Genomic DNA, 14,031 nt, shown 5'->3' with positions numbered 1-14,031 from the left:
GTGAAGTATTTGGGTTTGGGTTTTCTTTAAAAAAAAAAAAAAGATATTTTTAATAAGAGAACAATGGATTTGCCACAAAAAAACAGTAAACATGTAAATGATTTTGCTAATTTCCAATCATTCCAAAGTGTGTCACATTTTATTAGTTGTAATTAGTTGATCATTTTAAAATTACTTTGAAATACTAAGCATGACTAATATTCTTTTTATGTTTTTTAATGGTTAAAGCAGTCCAAAAAAATATTCCTTTATTTATATATTAGTACTTAAATGGAGCTCCAGTGATGCAAATGCTACCCTATTTAATTAATATAGCACTTAATATACCACCATCTCCCAGATAGAAAGTTTACGATCATTTTGTAAATACCCTTAATATCTGTAGGATAACAGTTTTCCATGTAGGATCCAAAGATGCCACTGACATTTCAATCCATGGAAAAATAAAATCCCAGCTTTTATCCAGAAGGGAAGATTAATTAGAGAAATTGTGATACATCCATATATTGCCTAATTTTCCTAAAGCAAATATGTAGTGCTTTGTAAATGAGGAAAAGAATTCTTTAAAAAACAGCTTTCTTAAAATATGTGAACGATTTTAATAAGTTTCCTGCACTTGTGGGAACATTTAATCTCCTCTGCGCGGAGTTGCATGCAGTTCCCAGCTGAGCTCCCTTAAGCCAGATTTCATCTTACAGTTACCAGGAGTGAAGTCCCAGTTATATTTGAATGTTGTACTGTACTTTGGATCTCGGCAGGCAGGCACACATATTTCCTGAGGTTATTTGCTTACAAATGGTTATCAGTACTAAAATCACAAATATTTAGGAAAATGGAAAGTAATCAAAATAAAATGGTTTACCTCTTTCCCTCCAGTCTCAAAGGGATGGGCTCTCCCTCTTCTTCTGTTTTTAATGCCCATCCACAGCTCCACCTTCAAGACTGCCTCAGTTGTCCTTTTTTCCCCTCCCTTTTTCCTGTCCTGGCTGTTGCCTTTGGCCTGTATATAGGCTCAAGTTTCTGTCTCCCGTCCTTGACTAGGTCTCTTAATTCCTTCAAAATTTTTTCTTCCTTTCTTGAAAGTGGAACTGTAATCTGCCTTTCAGTCCTTATCTGATTAAATCTCTTTGCCAAAATATTGACAGCATTGTCACTCCTTTCTTTAGAAACCCCTCTTTCCTTGGCTTCTTTAACATTCTTTGTTACTCCCTCCTCCCTCTTTGATTCTTAACTTGTGTGAGCTCCTCGACAGCCTCTACGTTAAGTGGCTGTGCTCTCCAGGTCTCTGTCCTCAACGCAGTGCTCTTAATTATACACTCCTGGGGTGTATCCCCTCTCTTCTCAACGGATGTAACTTCTACCTCTGTTCTTCCATATCTCTGCAGCCTGTATCACTACCACAGCTTCACACTCATATCCAACTGCCTAATAGACATGTCAGCTAAACTAGCCCTTGTAAGAACCAACTCGACTTACCCACAAGTAAATTCTTTATGTCCATGTTAATTTGTAATAAGCTCTTCAGGTAAGTCAGGTACATAGCTGATTTTCACAATGATATATACAATTTACCCACTGCTAAATTTTATTGTCATGTAACATTACCTTGCCCATCTTTTACTCTTTCCAGGCCAGTACAGATGACGGCTTCGTATATAATTTGGATGCACGTTCAGATAAGCCAATTTTTACACTTAATGCACACAATGATGAAATTTCTGGTGAGCAAGAATACTGTTTCTTTCATCTCTATTAACCTATGATGAAGTAAATTTATTTCAAAGTGAGAGTCTCTGAACTAATCTTCCTCTAGGTCTTGATCTAAGCAGTCAAATCAAGGGCTGTCTTGTGACTGCATCAGCGGACAAGTATGTGAAGATCTGGGACATATTAGGAGATAGGCCAAGCCTAGTTCACTCTAGGGACATGAAAATGGTAAGAATATCCCTGAGCATCTTGGTTTTTTTCTGTTTCTGATCTGTTGTTTGTCTTTCTCTAGGAATCATTGCACTAAAGAATATGGATTTGTTGGGAGGTTAATTTGGGGCTTAGTCAAATTTGTGGAAGTTTTATAACTTAGGACAGTTTGGGGAGAAATCAATGACTAGCTGGTTCCTTTTCCAGCTCACGTGATTAACAGTTGCTGGGGAAGACAAGGATGATGAGGGGGTGGTGTTCAAGGACACAGGTGGAATGGCCACATTTTTTTTTTTTAACTTTTTATTTTATATTGGAGTACATTTGAGTAACAATGTTAGTTTCAGGTATACAGTAAAGTGATTCAGTTATACATACACATGTATCTGTTCTTTTTCAAATTCTTTTCCCATTTAGGTTGTTACATAATACTGAGCAGAGTTCCCTGTGCTATACAGTAGGTTCTTGTTGGTTATCCATATTAAATATTAGCACTGTGTACATGTCAACCCAAATTCCCTAACTATCCCTCCCCTACCTTCCCCCCAGGTAACCATAAGTTCCACAATTTTTTAACCTTAAAATCAGGACCATCCCAGGAAATCTTGAACCTTTATAGGACACCATAGTTGTTGAGGTCAGTTTATCACCTACTTCTTTGTATAACTAGTTCTTACTACACTGAAATTGATTACTACATAGTAGCAAGAGTTTTAGAAATAACTGGAATTCAATAATTCATTCATCAAATATTTATTGAGCATATACTGTATGCTAGGCACTAAATTATAAAAATTAAATTGCAGACATAGAACACTGCACACAGCTGTTTAAAATTGTATATATGTATGTATGTATATAAATATTTGTGGAAAGGCAGATTACAGAGCAGTTTTTATAGCATCATTACATGCATATATTTAAATACTTAAGTCTTTGAATGCTTATATTTAAATCTAGAAGACCCTGTCCCAAAACATGAACAGCTGGTTATCTCAGAGTGATTTTTATACTTTTTTTACATTTTCTATGATGTATGTGTGTTATCTAGTAATAAAGTAAAAAACAGAAAACAAAAAATTTTAAATGATTGAATAATGACATCTGGTATCAGCATCATTACTTAAAAAGGAGAATTAAAGTTTCTGGGAATATTTAGCAGATTAGCTTAATTAGGAAATCCCTATTAGAATGATAATGGGGATGAGAGACCTGAGTGGTCAGAGCATACACCTGTCCTCACAGAATGTCCATCGTGCTGAACTTGTCCAGCTTTGTATTGTAGAGATAGTCCTTCCAACTTGACTGTGAACTATCTTTGCAAGCGCCTTGAAAGAGATTCTGGTGAGTTGGTTTTGAGTAACCATTCCAATCAATCATAGGTTCTTGTAGACAGGAGTAGGGATCGAGATTAGAGCTTTCTGGAAAGACTGAAATCACTGACTGACTTTGTATTCTCTTCTCAGGGAGTTCTCTTCTGTTCTTCCTGTTGCCCTGATTTGCCATTTATTTATGCTTTTGGAGGTCAGAAAGAAGGGCTTCGGGTCTGGGATATAAGCACAATCTCTTCAGGTAAGAATCTTAATTTCCTGCTTTTTCTGGATGAGTTCTCTAAGAGCTAAAGTAGAATGTGTGGCTTGAATACATTAAGGAGATAACGAAGGTGGATCCAGTGTTCATCCTCTAGTACAATCTGCTTAGGAAACAGACAAGATCAAATTGTAATTTGGAAATGTTCATGTTTGCAAATAAGTTTGTCTTCACACTTTAAATGTGGATAATTTTTAAATATCTTTATGACAAAATTTGAATTTTAAAAACAAAAGATTTTATTGGAAAACTGGAAGGATATATAGTGTGGTCTCAAAGAATGGCCCTCCTCTTCCCACTGTGAATAAATTTGCCTTTTTTCAACTACTTCCTAGAAAATCCAGCTTTCCTGAAGGGGCCACTCTGTTCCCTTTTATTAGTTCCTGAATCTTCCCTCCACTGGGGTCCTAAATCCAAAAAAGTTCTATTCTGATCATGATACAGAGAAAGATGAAGGTAGGAAACAATCAGAAGTACAATAAGGGAAGGACAGAGTCACTGTTATGAGGGCTTGGACATTTGTTATCAAGGTGGATTTGATAAATCCAGGACAAGGCAAAGAAAGTAAAGTATTAAAAAAAGGAGGACCAATTTAAAACATAGTTAAAACCTCATTCAGAACATTATCTTGGACTTTTGAGTTGGTTACTTTCCCATTTATAAAGTGCTAAATACATATTTTTCAAAACAAAATCTCCACCACAGGGTAAAGAACCTCATTGCTCATGTCTACATTTTAGTCTCTTTTTATATTATAGGTTCTTAGTTTTCTGATCTGGTAGCTTCTTAACAACCATTTATTTATGTTTTAGTAAATGAAGCATTTGGAAGACGAGAGAGGCTTGTTCTCGGCAATACAAGAAATTCATCTATTAGTGGCCCTTTTGGGAGCAGGAGCTCAGAAACACCAATGGAGTCTTAATGAAGATCATACAATTTCCTGTTTTATTTACCCTAACTCAGTTTTTAAAAGCTGGCCTAAAGATGTTCCCTGCTGCAGCCATCAAAAAATGATGGAAACAAAATTGCCTGACAGACATTCCTCTCTGCAGCTATGGTGGCAGCACAAACAGGGCTGGTCTTTGTGCTAACCTTTCAAGCATGCAGTATATAGGGCTCCACCTGCATTTCTTGAAAGGGATAATAAAAAAGGTTTTTTAAAAATAATTCCTTAAGTATGCCATCTGTCACAGGTAGTCTAGGTTTGTAAAATAAGTAGTACTTACCTCATAGAATTTTAAAAGAGGAAAATCCTCTAATCTTAAAAGATGGGTAAACCCAGGCCTGGAAAAGTGGTAATTAGGCCAAGATTGGACAGTAGACCATGAGCAGAGGCAGGTCCCTCTGGGACTACACTTTCCTGACCAGCTGTTCTCCAATTAATGCTCATGACTTAGAAGTGTTCTTAGTGCTACTCTTTCAAAAGTGGCATGCCTTTTTTGTCCATAGCATAGTATTCAGTGTTACCAAACAAAAGAGTCATTACATAATGATAGTCCAACAAGAGGATATAACATTTGTAAATAAATATTTAGGTAACCTTATGTTGCGTGAATAAATAAAGCAAATGGTAAAAGAGCTAAAAGGAGAAGTAGTAATACAATTACTAGTAGGAGACTTTAGTACCCTACTTTCACCAATGGGTAGCTCATTCAGACAGAAAATAAGGAAACATCGGCCTTAAATGACACATTAGACCAGATGGACTCAGCAGACAACATATATAGACTGTTCCACCCAAAGCAAGAGAATGAATACACATTCTTCTCAAGCACACATGGAATATTCTCCAGGATAGATCATACGTTACACCACAAATATGAGTCTCAATAAATTTAAGAAGACTAAAATCATATAAAGCATCTTTCCTGACTACAATGTTATGAAACTAGACATGTTACAAGAAGAAAATTGGAAAATTTCACAAATATGTGAAGATTAAACAACATGCTATTGAACAACTAATGTGTCAAAGAAGAAATCAAAAGAACAATGAAAATGGAAATACAACATACCATAATTTATGGGATGCAGCAAGGGTAGTTCTAAGAGGAAAGTCCTTAGCAATAAATGCCTACCATCAAGAAACAAAGGTTTCAAACAAACGACCTCACTTTACACCTCAAGGAACTAGAAAAAGAACAAAGCCCAAAATTAGTAGACAAGGAAAAAGATCAGCGTGGAAATAAATGGAATAGAGGCTAAAAAGACAATAGAAAAGATCAATGAAACCAAGAGCTACTTTTTGAAAAGATAAAACTGACAAAGCTTTTGCTTGACTCAGTAAGGGAAAAAAGAGAGATGAGGACTTAAAATCAGAACTGAAAGGTGAAATGTTATAATACCTCAATACCCCAGAAATACAAAGGATCATAAGAGACTACTATGAGCACTGTACATCAACAAATTGACAACTACCAAGACTGAATCATGAAGAAACAGAAAATCTGAACACACTGATTACTAGTTAGAATGTTGAGTCAGTAATCAAAAACCTCCCACTAAAGTCCAGGACCAGATGGCTTCACTGGTGAATTATACCAAAATTAATACCAATCCTCAAACTCTTCCAAAAAATATAAGTGAAGGGAATACTTCCAAACTCGTTTTAGAAGGCCAGCATTACCCTGACACCAAAACCAGGTAAGGATGCCACAAGAAAATTAAAGGCCAATATCCCTGATTAATATAGATGTGAAAATCCACAAAATATCAATATTAGCAAACTGGATTCAACAGTACCTTAAAAGGATCATACACCATGATCAAGTCAGATTTACCCCAAGGATGCAAGAATGGTTCAACATCTGCAAATCAATATGATACACCACATTAACAAAAAAGATAAAACTCATAGGATCATCTCAGATGCAAAAAAGCACACTTGACATATTCAACATCAATTTATGGTAAAAACAAAGTGGGTATAGAGGGAATGTACCTCAACATAATAAAGGACATATATGACAAGCCCACAGCTAACATCATATTCAGTGGTGAAAAGCTGAAAGCTTTTCCTCTAAGGTCAGGAACAAGACAAGGATGCCACCACTCACCACTTTTATTCAACATAGTATTGGAAGCCCTAGCCAGGGCAATTAGGAAAAATAAAAATCCAAATCAGAAAGCAGTAAAATTGTCACTGTTTGTGGATGACATAATATGTATAGAAAACTCTAAAGACTCTTAAAAAATTTAGAACTAATAAATTCAGTAAAGTCACAGGATACAAAATCAATACATAGAAATCTGTTGCATTTCTATACACCAATAACCAACTATCAGAAAAAGAAGAAAGCAATGCCATTTACAACTGCATCAAAAAGAATAAACTACCTAGGAATAAATTTAACCAAGGAGGTGAAAGACCTATACATTGCAAAGTAAGACACTGATGAGAGAAACTGAAGACACAAATAAGTGGAAAGATATTCAGTGCTTGTGGAGTAGATGAATACTATTAAAATGCAGGAACTAACCAAAGCAATCTACATCTTCAATGCAACCTCTATTAAAATTCAAATGGCATTTTTCACAAAAATTGAATAAATAATCCTGTAATCTGTGGGGAACCACAAGAGATCCTGAATAGCCAAAGAAATCTTGAGAAAGAACAAAGCTAAAAGCACATGCGTCTTGATTTCAAACTATATTACAAAGCTATAGTAATCAAAACAGTATGATACTGGCATAAAAACAGATGCACAGATCAGTGGAATAAAGAGCCTGGAAATAAACCCACACATATGGTTAATTTACAACACAGGACCAAGAACATACAATGGGAAAAGGGCAGTCTCTCTTCAATAAATGGTGTTGGGAAACTGGACCACTATCTCACACCATACACAAAAATTAAAGACTTGACAAATAGACCTGAGACCATAAAACTCTTAGAAGAAAACATACACAGTAATTTCCTTGACTTTGGTCTTAGCAATAATTTTTCTGGATCTGACAGAAAAAGCAAAGGAAACAAAAGTAAAAATAAACAAGTGGGGCTACATCAAACGAAAAAGCACCTACACAGCAAAAGAAACCAACAAAATGAAATGAAGAGGTAATCTACAGAATGGGAGTAAATATTTGCAGATTATGTATCTGATAAGGGGTTAAGATCCAAAATGTATAAAGAACTCATATAACTCAACAGCAAAAACAACCCAGTTTAAATACGGATAGAGGATATGAAAAGACATTTTTCCAAAGAAGACATACAGAAGCCACAAGTACATGAAAAGGTACTCAACATTACTAATCATCAGGCAAATGCAAGTCAAAACTACATCAGATGTCACCTCACACCTGCTGGAATGGCTATTAATCAAAAACACAAGAAATAATGTGTTGGCAAAGATCTGGAAAGAAGGGAACCCTTGTGCACTGTTAGTGGGAATGTAAATTGGTCCAGCTACTATGGAAAATGGATGGATGTTCCTCAGAAAATTAAAAACAGCACTAACATATGATCCAGCAGTTCTACATCTAGGTATTCATTTGAAGGAAATGAAAACACTAACTCAAACAGATACATGAACCAACCACCAGTGTTCACTGCAGCATTACTTAAACAGCCAAGACATGGAAACAACCTAAGTGTCTGTCAATGGATGAATAAAGAAAATGTGGGGACTTCGCTGGTGGCGCAGTGGTTAAGAATCCACCTGCCAATGCAGGGGACACGGATTCGAGCTCTGGTCTGGGAAGATCCCACATGCCACGGAGCAACTAAGCCCGTGCGCCACAACTACTCAGCCCGCAAGCCACAACTACTGAGCCTGCATGCCACAACTACTGAAGCCCACGTGCCTAGAGCCCATGCTCCGCAACAAGAGAAGCCACCGCAGTGAGAAGACCACGCACCAAAACGAAGAGTAGCCCCCGCTTGCCGCAACTAGAGAAAGACCACGCACAGCAACGAGGACCCAACGCAGCCAAAAATAAAAACAAATAAAAAAAGAAAATGTGGTACACACACACACACACACACACACACAGACACACGAGTCATAATAAAGAAGGAACTCTTGCCATTTGTGACAGCATGGATATACCTTGAGGGCATTATGCTAAGTAAGTCAGAGAAAGACAAATATTGAACTGTATGATCTCACTTCTGTGTGGAATCCAAAAAAAAAAAAACCCCTACCACCCAAGCTCATAGCTATAGAGAACAGACTGGTGGTTGCCAGAGGTGGGGAGAGTGGGTGAAATGGGTAAAGGGGGTCAAAAGGTATAAACTTCCAACTATAAAATTAAGTCCTGGGGATGTAATGTATAGCATGGTGACTATAGTTAATAATACTGTATTATGTATTTGAAAGTTGCAAAGAGTAAATTTTTAAAGTTCTCATCACAAAAATTTGTGTGGAGTGATGTTAACTAGACTTATTGGAATCATTTCACAATATATACAAAATCTAGTCATTATGTTGTACACCTGAAACTAATGTTATATGTCAATTATATCTCAATTTTTTAAAAAAAGGAGAGAATGTAAAACAAAAAGTAAAGATGTGCCCCCTCAGGCAAAAGACAAAGACAAAATATATCTTAACTGCCTCTGTCATAGCCAAAGTATATCACATCTGCCAAATGTTCTATTTCTCCTAACACAACTTCCTCTCCTTCAGAATGAGTTAAATATAACAAAAAGAAGTATTATGACTATATTAAAAGCAAAGTAGTGACTCATAAATATGGTTTCCTAGAACTCTGTGGTAGGTTAATTGGGAGTACTCTCTGAAACAAGACCTGTAAGGAAAGAGGGATGCAGAATTATGTGGAGGGATAAGTTGAACTGATAGGAACTTTCCACAGATGTCCCATTCAGATCTCTAGCCCTAAAGCTGAAATGACCCTCCACAGAAGTCCTAAACTGAGGCACTGTCACTGAGCCTTTACCTGTACACCAACCAGTCATTTGGTTTAGACTGCCTGCAGGAATGAGCAGGCATTGTCTCCCTGGGCGAGGCAACTGCCATTAAGCTGAGAGCCATCTCCAGAGAAAAATTCAGCTGTGAGCAGTCATAGGCTAGCACCTCTGGAAAGAGCTTGTTATTTGTGAAAGGGATTCTAGGTGGTACATCCCAGCATCCACTACCCAGTTCAACATCTATTTCCACAAATGCCAGACTAAGAAATACAGATCACAGAAAATCCCAAGGAACTAAGTCACTGAGGAAATATTGCAGCAAAAGCCAAGAGAAAACAAAGTTGTACCCGATTTTGGGACTATTTTTTTTCTCGAGGAACGTGTGGATTACAGAAAGGTAGCTAAAGGCCTGAAAAGCCAAGCATTGATTTTTTTTTTTTTCCTTTTTTAACAGTGAAGTGCTAGTGGGAAACAACTGGTATTGAGAGGCATCAAGTAGGTAGGTGGTGCTTGAATAACCTCCCAAGGCTTTGAGTTGACCTAGAAGTAATGACTAACCAGAAACTGTTCCTCCCACAAACAGATTGAAGGCCAGTTTTGAATCATCTGAATTATAATTCATTAATGTAATCCAGGATTGCTAATACCCTTACCTGCCTACCAAAACGACAAATCACTTGGAAGACAGAGGAAGATAGCATCATATTGGGCCACACATTTTCATTATAGTTTGATATGTAATAATCAGGGCATAAAAATAACCAGGTACAGAAGGAAACAAAACATAACTGAAAACTGGAAAAAAAAAAAACCAGACAATAAAACACACAAGAGATCCAAATAAAGGAGTTATTGGAAACAGATTTTGCAATAACTATCTTTAACATGGTCAAGGAAACTTAAAAATGGAGAATTTTGGCCAAGAACTAGAAATTATATTTAAAATATAGAACCTAGAACTGAAAGACATAATAATAGAAATGACAAACTCCATAAATGGCCTTAACAACAGATTAGATGTAACTGAAAAGAGATTCTCTAGAAGTAGAGGAGAAAAAGAAGAGAAAAATGGGACAGAAGCAATATATGCAAAATTACTGGCTAAAAGTTTTCCAAGAATAATTAATGACACCAAATTAATGACTTATCAAATGACAGATTTGAAGGCACCAGTAACCCCATGCAGAATATACCCAAAAAAACTGTATCTAAGCACATTACGGTAAAGTGCTGAAAACTATAGCAAAGGCTAAGGCACAACCATAGTGAGGCAGGGAGGAGAATTTATCTTTAAAGGAGCAACAGCTCACCTTACAGATGAATTCGTAACAAAAATAATGGAAGCTGGAGGATAATAGAAGTATATAGTCCAGGTACTGAAAGAAAATAGCAGCCAAATCTGAATTCTACACCTAGCAGAATGATTCTTCAAGAACAAAAGTGAAAGTTATTTTCAAATAAAAAACCCAGAGAACTTCCTGTCAGGAGGCCCACACTAGAATAAATGGAAGAGGCAAATATTAAAATACACAAAAGATAAATAATTCTGTGACAAAAAGAAATTGAATCTAAAGAATGAAAGTGCCTGGAAAGTATTGGTCAACATGTTTTTATTATAATTTTTGATATGAATAATCAGGGCATAAAAATAATCAGATAAACAAAAAAAACATAATTGAAAACTGAAAAAAAAAATAGGAAGTGCTAAAAGAAGATAGTAGCCAAACTTGAATTCTATACCTAGCAAAAATGTCCTTCAAGAACCGTAAGGTGTTTCCTGATCACTATAACCTAAAATGGGGGTTGGTGAGTTTTCCCAAAAATAGCCAGATAGTAAACATTCTGGATAGTTAGCTAGCTGCGTCTGTCACAACACTCAACTCAGTTGTAGCACAAAAGTAGCCATAGACAATACATAAATGGACATTAAAAAGTGAGAGAGAGAAAAGGGAGACTGTTCCTTCATTTTCAAATACTGAATGCCTATTCTGTATCTAGTGCCATTCATGCATGGGGAGATTCAGTGTGAATAAGAAGTCTTTGCTCTCCACCTAATGGGACAATTCTAATTACAGATTTTCTTCCTATTAAAAGTGAATTTTAGCAAGCAGTAAAAATTAGTTTGATTTATGAGACCCAATCCTAACTTGATAGAATAAAAGAGCTATCAGTTCATGAACCATTAATATTTCCTGTTTAATTCATGAATATGACTTCAATCATTTTAGTGTGAATCCTGCAGAATATCACTCCAAGTCAGACACTGGTATAAAGGTACAGCAACTTGGGTTCACCAAAATCTCTCTAGAAAGGACAACAGGCTGAAGGATGGAGTAACTATTTTGGTTTTCTTTGTTTTGATTTGGCTTTTATTTTATTTTATTTTTTTAAAGGTTGGGGATCCTTTTGCTTTTTTTAAAATTAATTAATTTATTTATTTTTGGCTGTGTTGGGTCTTCGTTTCTGTGCGAGGGCTTTCTCTAGTTGCGGCAAGCAGGGGCCACTCTTCATCGCGGTGCGTGGGCCTCTCACTATCATGGCCTCTCTTGTTGTGGAGCACAGGCTCCAGACGCACAGGCTCAGTAGTTGTGGCTCACGGGCCTAGTTGCTCCGTGGCATGTGGGATCTTCCCAGACCAGGGCTCGAACCCATGTCCCCTACATTGGCAGGCAGATTCTCAGCCACTGCGCCACCAGGGAAGCCCCCGGATCTGCATTTCTAACAAGCTCCCAGGTGATGCTGATGCTGCTGGTCCAGGGACCACACTTTTGAGAACCACTGCTGCAGCCATGAGACAGTCACTCTGTGTTAAGTGAGAGGTGCAGGTAACACCTTTTGCTCATAAGGCATCATCTTTGAAAGCAGAATCCCTTTTTCTGTCCAATATGACACAGCTAGAGAAAGCCCGCACGCAGCAATGAAGACCCAACGCAGCCAAAAAAAAAAAAAAGTAAAGAAATTTCACTGTTTTATATAGACATATGGCTCTGCTTAAATATACATATAACTCATATTATTATACATATTAATATGTATAAGAATTCATATTTAACACATTTTTGACTGGAGATGTATTACAGCCACAGGCATTAGCTTCTGCAAAAATCCACCAGTCAATAATTTGTTAATACATATAAAAATTTTAAATGGTAAAATAAGGGTGACATTCCTATTTCCAACTTGAAAGTACTAGGTCTGATGAATGCTAAAGCAAGGAGGTGCATTCAGAGCCAAGAGAATGTGCCTCTGAAGCTATTCCTTAGAGTAGATCTGGACACCTGGGGTCAAAGAACTGGCCTAGGCTTCCAGTTGCTGCCAAAAGCCAGCACAGGCAGAGGGTGAGACATCTGAGCAGACAGGCAACAGAGGCAGTCAAACCCAGGAGACTGGGGAACATGGGGATTCAAAGACAAGTCAGGATTGTAGATTTAAAAGGAAGCTCAACTGTGCCATGTGGACTGAGAAAAGAGTTCCAATTGTTTCCTACCATAGGGATATACCACTCTTAAGTGTGGATAGATCTGAGCCCAAAGATTAGTGGCCTAGAGAGAGTGCCTATCTGGAATGGAAAGTGGGAAAACAAGATGTAGCATTATTTTCATCATTGGTGGTTTGTTGGTGATTGGTGTTTTCATTAGGTAGTATGTGGAAATGCTATGGGGTTGATCCTGTCTGTCAAAGTGAAAAATCAATACTAACTTTAAAAAAAAAAAACCAACCTAGATATAGGTAGGCTCCAGCTAATTATATATCAGAATTCAAATTCACTGAGACCAATTATTTTAAAAGCAGAATCAACTAATTTTGCTGGGGGGACACATTACACAGGAGTAATGATCAGGCCTTAACTGTTCAGGACAACCCCAACAGTACGTTATAAAGTTCATTACATCTTAAAGCTCATGTCATAAACATGACATCTTAAAGGTAGTACACACTTTTTTTTTCTGGTCTTTTCAAGACAAGTAAATTAACAAAACAGAAAAAAATATAATGTCAGAGCAAACATCCAGAATGTGGGTTCAAAAATAACTTTCTATGTTTCCATTTCTAGCTATGACAAATTAGCTTGTTATGCTCTTCCACTGAAAACAAGAAAGGCTGAACAGAATGCATGCAACATCTATTTGAAGTCATTGGAGAGTTTATAAGGCACCCGAGACTTGAGGGGCAAAGATCCTGGGAAAAGAGACCTGTAGAGAAGCAACCTAGGCTGGTTTTCTTCTCACGCATTTACTAATTTTTATGTTGTGTGAGGTGAGAAACTAAAAGGGAAAAAAATGTAGGTGAAAAGTACAGCAGAGCATTCAGCAGTCTCACAATGCTAAAAAAAACAAAAATTGAACTTAAGGACCTCAAGGAGGGAGGTTTCCAAACACTTCATTCAGGCTCTTATTGTGACCCCTAGACTAGAAGTTGAGGTGAACCAGACGCAGAGCCAGCTTTATAAAATCAGAAGCCCAGCCTTGAATAAGATCAGTTCTTGACTGGATTGAGATGTTCCTGCTCTAGTTGTTTGCTAGAGAATATGGTGAATCCTCTCTGGAAGAGGATAATTTCATCCACAGCTTCCAGTTTTTCATACACAATCTCCAGCATCCCATCAAAAATTACCAAGCATAGGGACTTCCCTGGTAGTCCAGTGGTTA

At 37.0% G+C, this 14,031-nt stretch overlaps 1 protein-coding gene across 2 annotated transcripts in view; it reads left to right on the top strand.

Annotated features, from left to right (window-relative positions):
• Positions 1 to 12,826, top strand: part of PWP1 (PWP1 homolog, endonuclein) — a 29,669-nt gene extending 16,843 nt beyond the window's left edge. For both annotated transcript variants that reach the window (XM_082421017.1, XM_082421018.1), the window contains 4 exons: positions 1,631 to 1,721; positions 1,814 to 1,935; positions 3,384 to 3,489; positions 4,320 to 12,826. In XM_082421017.1, coding sequence (XP_082277143.1) covers positions 1,631 to 1,721; positions 1,814 to 1,935; positions 3,384 to 3,489; positions 4,320 to 4,429 — 429 coding nt within the window. In that variant the 3' untranslated portion in view covers positions 4,430 to 12,826. The remainder of the gene's footprint in view (positions 1 to 1,630; positions 1,722 to 1,813; positions 1,936 to 3,383; positions 3,490 to 4,319) is intronic.
• The last annotated feature ends 1,205 nt before the right edge of the window (positions 12,827 to 14,031 follow it).

The sequence above is a fragment of the Balaenoptera physalus genome (genome assembly GCF_965194825.1).
Source record: "Balaenoptera physalus genome assembly, chromosome: 13".
NCBI lineage: Eukaryota > Metazoa > Chordata > Mammalia > Artiodactyla > Balaenopteridae > Balaenoptera > Balaenoptera physalus.
The sequence above is the reverse complement of the archived record's forward strand: the minus strand, read 5'-3'. Positions and strand labels throughout refer to the sequence as shown.